Below are 10,000 nucleotides of genomic sequence, written 5' to 3'. Positions count from 1 at the left end.
AGTTGATGAAAGAGGTCCTAAATATTTCACAAACATACAAGCTGTACTTTATACTTACTTTGCATTTAGATTTTTTTAAAGATGTCTTATTTTTCAAGATATTTCTATACATATTGTTTTAATTGTTTTTAAAATTCAAAATTTTGCAAAAAAATGTTTAATGATTAGTAACAATATTATTGATTTTATGAAATTACATTACTTTTTATGCAAATGAAGGCTACATGTTAGACAACTTTCTTTTTGTCACAATTTATCATTTATAACATATATATTAACGATAAAATCGAAGAAGATATTTGCATACATTTTCTTATAGCAAAAGCTCATGCTATATCTGAAGCTTTTTCTCAGTTTTAAAAATATTTATGTTTTCTTTGCAATAGCTACAACAGCGAATGCATCAGGATTTATTGGGCAAGCAAGAGAAGACTCAGAAATCTATAAAGCGTCTGGTGGACTTTATAAAGTTGATGCAACTCAGACCAAACACGTCCTCCCCACTGTCTTCGGCGTCAACCAGCTGCCTGCATCAACCTTCCTCATCCCAATCACCAACAATATCTCCGCCACAAACATTAACCAATCAGAAGACAGCAAATTCTTTGATGCTGAATACCGAGTACAAGACACCGCACATCGTAACCATCACGTCATCAGTCATCACTCACGACCAAGCATCGCCTACGTCCAAGAAGACCAGGTGTCCCACTCCTATCAATTGCCCAATACCATCCAGCCAGAAAAGCATCAATCATACCTCATCGTCAAGAAAATCGCCGAGTCGACTGGAAGGTCCAATCAGTCTCCTGGCGGTGAAACCGAAGACCAAAATCACTCCGCAGTTTTCAACTACCAATTGCCGACCAGTTGCAACACTACCATTCAGAGCGCTGTGCTCCAACCCGTCGTCACCCATTCCCTGTTCTACGATCGTGACAACAATAAGAAACAAACCAATCGTGCAGTCCCACTCCATGTCACCATATCAAAATTGTCAAATTCTCTTCACTCCATCTCAAACGACCATCAGCTGGACCGAGCAACCCTCAATGGTAGGAAACCCTGGGCCAAACTTACACGCGGCAAACTCTGTGTTAATCAGTCAGCCAGATCAGCCACAGAAATCCTACTGTCTTCTTACGGCGACCCCGAGAATAGTGTCACCGAGCAACAACGGCCAAGATCAGCTGGATCTGCGGAGAAAGCTACAGCAACGGCGAATCTCAGTCGTGAGAAGTACCGATCAAGAAATTTCATCCACTCACTGTTCTCAGGCCATAATAAGTCCCATACCGTCACCAGTCGTGCACGTGAGTCACGAAGCCCAAACGATCGAGACTGTCCGCTCTTGCGACAGCAACTCTGCCGTGAAGAACATGAACTGGAGCTACACGAGCAATCAGACAGCAAGCCAGCAGCAGTCCAGCTCCAGCGGCGCGCTCTCACACGATTCTTCGAGCACGTGAAATTGGAAGAAGCGCATATATCAGCGCCATTTAGAACAAAGCTAGCACACAAGAATGAGATCAGTGATAATGACGAAATTGCCCGAGAGGACAGTCCGTGCGACGAACAGTACGATAACGATGGTGCCATTGCTGAAACTCCACTATTGACGTCATGCGACGTTTTGGACGAGGACCGTTTAATCATTCCCGTTCCTTGGCTAGACGCTGACTCAAAAAACGCCTGTGATGACATCGTCGCGAATAAGGTATCCGTTCGTCGTCTTTCGGACGTAGCCTTGACGCAATCTAATGATTATACCGGCTATGAACTCGTTCGTATTAACTCGCGATCGTCAGTAACTCTACGACATTCGGTGGAATGCGAAGACGATCGACCAACAATAGCGGCGGCGGCAGCGGCATTGCGCATACAAAGTAATCTTTCGGAGCTTTGTAATGAGGTCTCAGTTCCTGACGATAAGGCTGACACCGAGAGACAAGACTTACCCAGTGGTAGGCAGTTGAGAAGCAGAAGTAATAGCAGCAGTAGCAGCAGCAGCAGCAGCAGTAACAGCAGCAGCAGCAGCAGCAACAGCAATAGCAGCAGCAGTGGTCATAGCGACACCCCAGAGCAAGCGATGAACGTGAATGATCTCTCAGACGATTTTAATATTCTGGCTAAGATGGGCTTCGTTTCTCCGGGGGGAAAAGACGAGGAGCAAGTCGGCGATGAGTCGGCGACGGAGAGTGAGACTGATGCCGCCACTGATTAGACATAGTTAGGATAATTATATTGACGTTAGGGCTCCTGATTCTATGTTGAATTTTGAGTACGATTCAATAGCGAGAACCATGTAAAATTTTTTCTTGCACTATATATATATGAAGTAAATTAATTCCTTCATCAATCGTTACTCATTTCAATAATATAAATTGGCACACATATAATCTGAGTACTTTTTGTTTTATACCTTCAGCGAAAATTAATTTTTTCGACAATTGTGATTATGCTTTATTAATCCTTCGATTAAAAAAAATATATAAAATATATACATATAAAATTAATAATTTATGCTATTGAATGTTGGCAGTACGAGAAAGAATAAAGATAAATTAATACTGCAAGAAAAAAACACGAGCCTTAACATCAATCGTGCTCATCGTTACTCCTAATTGCGCTTGGAAACTTGCGATCTCTCGACGGCGCGTTCGCAGTTTTTTTTTTGCAGAAGAAAGCGGCGCGTAGGTCATAGCAATTATATCAGTATACGATCGCATTTTACCCTAGAGATATTTTAATGATAGTTCAGTGATATCCTAGAAATTTTTATGTGAAGCGTTAGCAATCGCACTTCCCTATATATCGCGGCCTACGATGCGTAGGGTGAAGATGTCATTGCTATAATTGTATTAATCAATTTTCCTTTTCGATAGTTTTGGAACTTGCTCGATGATTTCGTTTGATCGAAATATTAAAATAAATAATAGTCTCTACCCCGTTTCTGTAACAATACAACGTGACATTGTTGTTAAGAATTACAGAATCGGAGTACAGATATAGTTCTTTTCATAAAGCTGATTTTTTTCTCATATTGAATGTTAAAACGTAAAAAGGAAAATGTTTTTGTGAAGTATTCCTTTCGTAACAGAATTTATTTACAAAATATGTATCCATAGAAGAATGCGTCCGAAATTGTGGAGTAACTAGAAAAGGAAATCATTAGTTTCATTTGTATCATATGTTTGTATACATTGGATGACGTTAAGACGATTTCTCTCGGTTCGACAGTTTTATCTTGCCTAAGTTGATCCTTGCAAGCAAGATGAACAGTAGAAAATAATACTTCTTTATAGATATGAATAGAAATCAATTGATTCATAGAATACATGACGGGATCTAGACCGGATCAAGTGAATTTTCCAAGTCGATTCTCGGAAACAGTCTCATTTCTGCATTCCCTCGCTTTTGAGAGAATCCCTCATTCATTTGTGTATCACAATCTCTGAAGGAATCTTATATCCCCGGCTGGGTAAAGCACATATCCGCGAGACGTCGCGCGATTACATCTCGAGAGAGAAGGGCACGAAAGGAAGCCTAACTATTACGTAAATCAAGTCACATTACCATACTGCCTTAATAGTAATGTAAAGTGGTACTTTATAAAAAACGGCTATCGCTGATTATGCACTCCGGTGAAAAAATACGGATCGCGTATGCGTCCGCAATTGACGGCCGGCGATCGGAGAATGAGAGCAATCTCATTGTAGTAATACGATTAATCAAATTCTCGTTACCATAATCGAAAGCGTTTAGATATTAAGAGCCATCGTCTATAAGTTCCATAAAATGGCGAGCGATAAAACCGATCGTCATATTTCTCACGAAAGTTATATCCTTGCCGAAGGAGTAGTTTGAAGAGAAAAAAGAATTGTGTGTATATGTGTATAAGTGTGTATGTGTATGTATGTATGATGAGTGTATTCAATAATTAAATGATGTTTCGTCGATGCGAACTTTGACGATATTTGACATTATGTTGATTTTAATTTGTTTATAATTGTTTTCCGTCTGGATAAAGAGCAGAGCTGTGATCTCTTGCACCCAGACAGCATAAGTTATGAAGACATCTTTTATAGATGTGAAATATCTTTTAAATATATGAAAACATTTAAGGCCAGTATTCATCGGTTCTTATATTTAAGTACAGAGATCATTAAGATCATCTTAAGTACAATTTTAAAATGTCATAGGGTTGCATTAGCATCTTGAGACTTAAGATCTTAAAATAAGAATACCGGCCTAAAAGATGTTTTTTTAGATATGTGTGCTGTCTGGGCAGCATTTTGTATGCAAGGAGGACCGAGATGAATTATTCGAAAAATATAATTACTTTTGCAAGAAACATCAATGATGTTAGTATTATTTTTTTTTTTTTCGAGATTGAGTTACGCGAATCGATTTATTCATTTATTTATTTTGGTTAACGTTAGTATTCGTCAGGCGTTAACTCGCCGGCTTGCCCGTCATTTTTTTTAATACACTTAATGTATAAGAGAAATTTGAAGAAAGGAGAAGAAAGAGAAATGTTATATGCAGCATAGGCAATGAAATATTAAGATCGAGAGATTCGTATTTTTTATGAAATAAAAGACAACTTAAGTAATGATATGGATATGTTTCAGTTTGCCGTGATCCTCGCCTACCCCGAATTGGTTTCATCAAATGCGAAGAACTTTTCCGTTAATAAACACAACGTAATAGTAACATTACGTAAATTTTCTATTCAATAAGTGCTTTCCATCTAATGGCTGCATTCAGCAAAGAAAACTGGATCAGTTAGCGCTTACTGATTCATTAATATGATTAGTTCCTACACTTAAATCTAGTAGTTCTTAAAGAATTAAAGGCAAGAACCATATTAAAGAATTACCAATCATATTAAAGAATTACTAAGCTACTTTTTAGTTTTGTCTGAATGTAGTCAATGGCAAGTCGATGCAAACGTCGTTCTATCTTTTTTTGCATTTCATGAATAATAAACAAAACGATGTTTGTGTCGACTTGTGTTACTAAATAAAAATCATCCAATGCTCAATTTAACAAGGGTTGTCGTTTCACACGTAAAATATAATTTACATCTACGTGTATACAATGTAAACTACATAAACTACTGTTTTACCTGTCATCTATGTAAAAACAATCTATGAATCATCAAAGTATCTATGTTCTTTATCATTGCATCAAATTGAAGTTTCTATTTCGATTTATTTTTATTTATCAGTAAAATCAGATGTATTAACAATCATAAAACTTGATTATTTCTATTATTTTGAATTGTATTATCCAGTTCATAATAATTTATATATTTTACATTTGTTTGTATTGTCTTTGTGAAAAAAATTTATGTAAATTTAACATAAACAATGTGTAAATATTCCATGTAAATGTAATTTTAAAATAACCGGCTTAAATTAAATTAAATTTCGGCAACTCGAAATATAATTGTATAATATATGTTACTGTAAAATGGGATAACTAATTCAATTTCGATAATTTCCTGACAGCACACATGTTAAAATTGGGACATAAGACGTCTTCAAAGAGTCATCTTAAAGAGATGTTTAAAATTTGGTCCAAAAAGTTAGCCCATTTTATCAATATATTATATATTTACATTTATGTTATTAAGTGGGAAGTTATAATACAACCTTGGCCAAAAATATTTTAAGATTTTGTTAATCATTATTTAAAGTTATTATTTTAGTTCAAAAATTGATTTAAGGCATTTGCTGTAAATTATCCTTTATTTCAAGAACCCTTTAAACTTATATATAATACCGGTAATTAATAAATAATGCAGATAAAAGAGAGAGAATTTCAGAGATACATGAAAAAGATATAAGTAATAAATGAATGATAAATGAATAAAATAATCCAATAATTTTGACAAAGGCTGTATTATGTAATGTTACCATACTTAATCTTTAACGAGTCGTTTCGCGCACAAACCATGCCGAGATTTTGCATCACGCTCATTTCGCTTTTCGCAGTAGCGGATTTTCGAAGCGTGCTCGGTGCGGTGTTTCCATTGAATCGTAGATGAGTTCCCGCTGAAAAAAATGAATGAACTGCGGTGACGCGAGGGGGAGGAGCGATGGAGTTACCGACTTGGACAAACAATCGGCTAATGACATGTAAATATGGCGGAGCTAATCAAGCGGCTGTGCCAACAGGCCACGGGAAGAGACGCCGCGACCCGCTTCGCTCGCTTGCTTGCTCGCTCGCTCGCACGCTTGCAACATAGGATGGAAGGGACGGAAGAGGGTGTCCGATATACCCCGATGCAGCAATGTATTTGCAAGCCCGACCTGCGCACATGCGTCGCGCGCGCTGTAGCAACGCGCGCGTACATATTTAATGGTTGCACGTTAATTGCGCTCTGTTTGCCCATTCCCCATTCTACGCTCCATCTACACGTCCACCCACATTCTCTTCACCCTTTCCGTGCCCGCAATTCTCCTTTGTTAGCGTGCGCTGCGCCGCACCGCGCCGCCGCGCGTTCGATTTTAATCAATTCACCTCGGGCACCTACTACAGCTGGTTCACGCTCGAGATCCCACGGAAACCTACTTTTGATGGCGCATCATCGGATGCAGCCATTTCCGAGAACTGCGTTTACGTTGAACGTTACAGTAAGGCAGATTTTTCGCGCCTCGTCTATCCGGTGAATATCGTGTAATCGCGGGGGAGGGTTATTTTCGATCGTTCAGTTATTTTTGGCTTGGAACAGCGCGACGCGACGGAAAAGTGACTGAGAAACGAGGAGAAACTGTTGTCCGGAAAATACATATGAAATAAGTTTTGCTGAAGTATGTAAATATTAGGTCTTGCGGATACATAATGATTTTGTTGAAATAACTAAAAATTTACCTAGATACAGAACTGAAAATAATTGTCTGAATTATCTAAATAATTATATTGAATACAAGCTGGTAGAATGTCAAAATCTTTTGTTACTTTATCATAATTTTTGAGCCTTCTATGTAGTTATCTTGATGGTCCAACATAATTATTTTCAGATTTGTATCTATCTAAATTTTTGAATTTTTTTTTACAAAATCGGTTTTTCCGTCTACTGATCTGGAAATAATTACGTTATGAATTATCTAAATGATTACATTAGACGCTTAAGCTAATAGGATATTAAAATCTTTGTTAATTATCTTAATTTTTTTATCTTCATAATTATCTTGATGTTCAATTGTTCTTGAGGTTCAATTTAATTATTTTCAGATCTATATCGGTTTAAATGAAAAATAATTTTGCTGAAATATCTATAAATTTAGATATAGTTAGATACAGATCCGAAAATAATTTTGTTGGTCTATCAAAATAATTAAGAATCTCAAGCATGATGAGTAATGTTACAAAAAATTTTCACATTCTATTAATTTGAACATTCTATGTGTAATTATTTTACGGTTTAATACAACTATTTTCAGATATAATATCTGTGTCTGATCAAATTTTTAGTTTAGTAAAACTTTTTTTCATGGCATACAACAGAAACAGGCTCAAACACGCGTTGCAATGAGAAATGGTTTACGAGATTTTTCAATCAGTGGATCTCTTCTCCGAATATTCGATCTTTCACGAATTAACGAATTTTAACTGATATCGAGCGGTCCACTTAAGTTAATTCAGCTACCTTATGCTCAATCTTTCTTTTGTTGAAAAATTTCATAAAAGAGTCTAAAATATATGGTCCATGTTAATTGTAAACGGTTCCGAATCCATGCCACGTTGAGTTCACGGCGGCACAGAAAAACGTAGAGACTAACACATTATTGTTCAAAGTTCTTTAATTATCTCGCTTTCTGCTGCAAAAGGAGTGAATAAGGAAAATGTACTTTTGTGTCAATAGAAAGAATGAGAAAGAAAGAGAGAAAGAGGAAGATGGACGGCGGGGGTTTCTCTACACACACTTTTTATGTCAGTTCCTCTCTCTTTCCCTCCCTCTCTCTTTTTCTTTCTCTTTCTCTTATTAAGGCGTGCTTACTTTATGAAACGAACGTTTCTAATTAGAAAATTCTTTCGAATACATTTTCCATTTCATCCTTCTTTCCGTATCGAAAAAAAAGCAATAAAGTCATCGAGTTGCCCATGTACGTTTCATATACAGTTCCTGGTCATATCAGAAATTAGATGCACGGATTTTATTATTGAATTTGAGAGACCGAAAATAATAGCTATTTTTACTTTTACTTTTATATCTATCTAAAGTAGGATTTTATTTTTCGTTTAGACATTTTTAATTAAAGTTATATATAGTTTTGGCAATACTCTCTTAAAAAATATTATTTAATAAATTATAATAATAATATATTTTAATAAATATTATTTATTTTTGTAAAATAGAAAAATATACGTTATTAATATTTTGTTAAGCCATTAGTAGCTATGAGAATCTTAATTCTAATAATAATGTTATATAATGCTCAAATTAAACTTCAATATATGACAAATAAAACAAAATTTCTACAAGAAAATTCGTCCTCTTGCAATTATCTCTTCAACTGCTAATAGAATCATACTTTTTTATTTTTATACATTTTAAACGATGAGTGAATTAAAGTATTTATTTTATTTTCTTTACATATTTTAATCGATTACAATAATAATAGATATATTATAATACGATATATAAATTTGATTCTTGGAAATCAATAAATTGTAAAAAGTACAGCTACTGCAACTATAAAATAGTTTATTTAACTATGGGCATTAATTTATTCAACTATGTTAGTTTATTTATGTGTACATAAATTCTACTATATATATATTGTAGTTATGTACTACAATTTATGTAGATATAAAACTTACACAACGTACAGTTATTACTTTTATGGTTATTACTTGTTATTCTCTGATTGTGAGTGTAATAATGCATCTAATAATAGAGATTATACTTACTCTTTCTGAAAAATTAGTACGTACTTTATCCTAAGATTACAAGATTATGATGTTTATAGAATCATCTCTCAAGATTTCCTGTTTCGAAGCTTATCAAAGAGAAAACGTCACAACATCCGGTCGAGATAATTGAAAAATATTTTCTACACTATTAGGATATGAAAGAAGCAATAGTAACCCAATGCTTTAAGTTAATTAATGTTTTGTTATTTTTAACTTTCATGTATGTCAAAATCTAAATTTTCTGTAATTGGTTTCAAAGTTCACAATGACGTATACACTTAGTAAATAATAAATTAAAGTTGAGTCAAATTTGATAAATTTTTTTATTAAATTGTTTAATCGTTTTAGTTAAATTAACGACATATTGAGTAAGATCATTAAAAATCATTCAAATTGAATATAATTTGACATTATGAATGTAACAGTAAAGGATAAATTTCAGATACTGAACGCGACTATAAATATAACTGAAAAAGCAGAGTGATTCTCGTAAGACTCCTTCCGCACATATTCGATTTTCGATCTCGTAAGAAGCGCACGAAGTGGATCACGCAACGCTTTGGAAACGAAAGATATTACTTTTGTAGAAGGGAAAGAGCGATTGCAAAAGTTTAGACGCGGTTGTGATCGAATTTTTCCGTCGCTTCTTCTTTTCTTATTAGAGATCGCGTTACGCACCCTGATCTCAACATTAATTGTCCGTTAAGCGGATCGAAACGCGCATCATCGTTACACGAGAGCCCGCATTAGGGTTGACGAGCATCTCCCTGGATTGAGAGTCGCTCTCCGAGAAACAAACAAATTCACGATGGGTAGGGAGGAATGAAAAGAGCGAGAGAGAGAGAGAGAGAGAGAGAGAGAGAGAGAGAGAGAGAGAGAGAGAGAGAGAGAGAGAGAGAGAGAGAGAGAGAGAGAGAGAGAGAGAGAGAGAGAGAGAGAGAGAGAGAGAGAGAGAGAGAGAGAGAGAGAGAGAGAGAGTAGTAGAGAGAGAGAGAGAGAGAGTAGAGTAGTAGTACGTAGTACGTACGTAGTACGTAGTAGTAGTAGTAGTAGTAGTAGTAGTAGTAGTAGT

The 10,000-nt window shown here is 35.5% G+C and overlaps 1 protein-coding gene across 1 annotated transcript in view; it reads left to right on the top strand.

Annotated features, from left to right (window-relative positions):
• LOC105627287 overlaps positions 1 to 2,224 on the top strand; it is a 20,727-nt gene extending 18,503 nt beyond the window's left edge. The window contains exon 8 of the mRNA XM_012208576.1: positions 387 to 2,224. Within this exon, the coding sequence (XP_012063966.1) occupies positions 387 to 2,224 (1,838 nt within the window). The remainder of the gene's footprint in view (positions 1 to 386) is intronic.
• The last annotated feature ends 7,776 nt before the right edge of the window (positions 2,225 to 10,000 follow it).

Source organism: Atta cephalotes (assembly GCF_000143395.1).
Source record: "Atta cephalotes unplaced genomic scaffold scaffold00001, whole genome shotgun sequence".
In the NCBI taxonomy this organism is placed as follows: domain Eukaryota; kingdom Metazoa; phylum Arthropoda; class Insecta; order Hymenoptera; family Formicidae; genus Atta; species Atta cephalotes.
The sequence above is the reverse complement of the archived record's forward strand: the minus strand, read 5'-3'. Positions and strand labels throughout refer to the sequence as shown.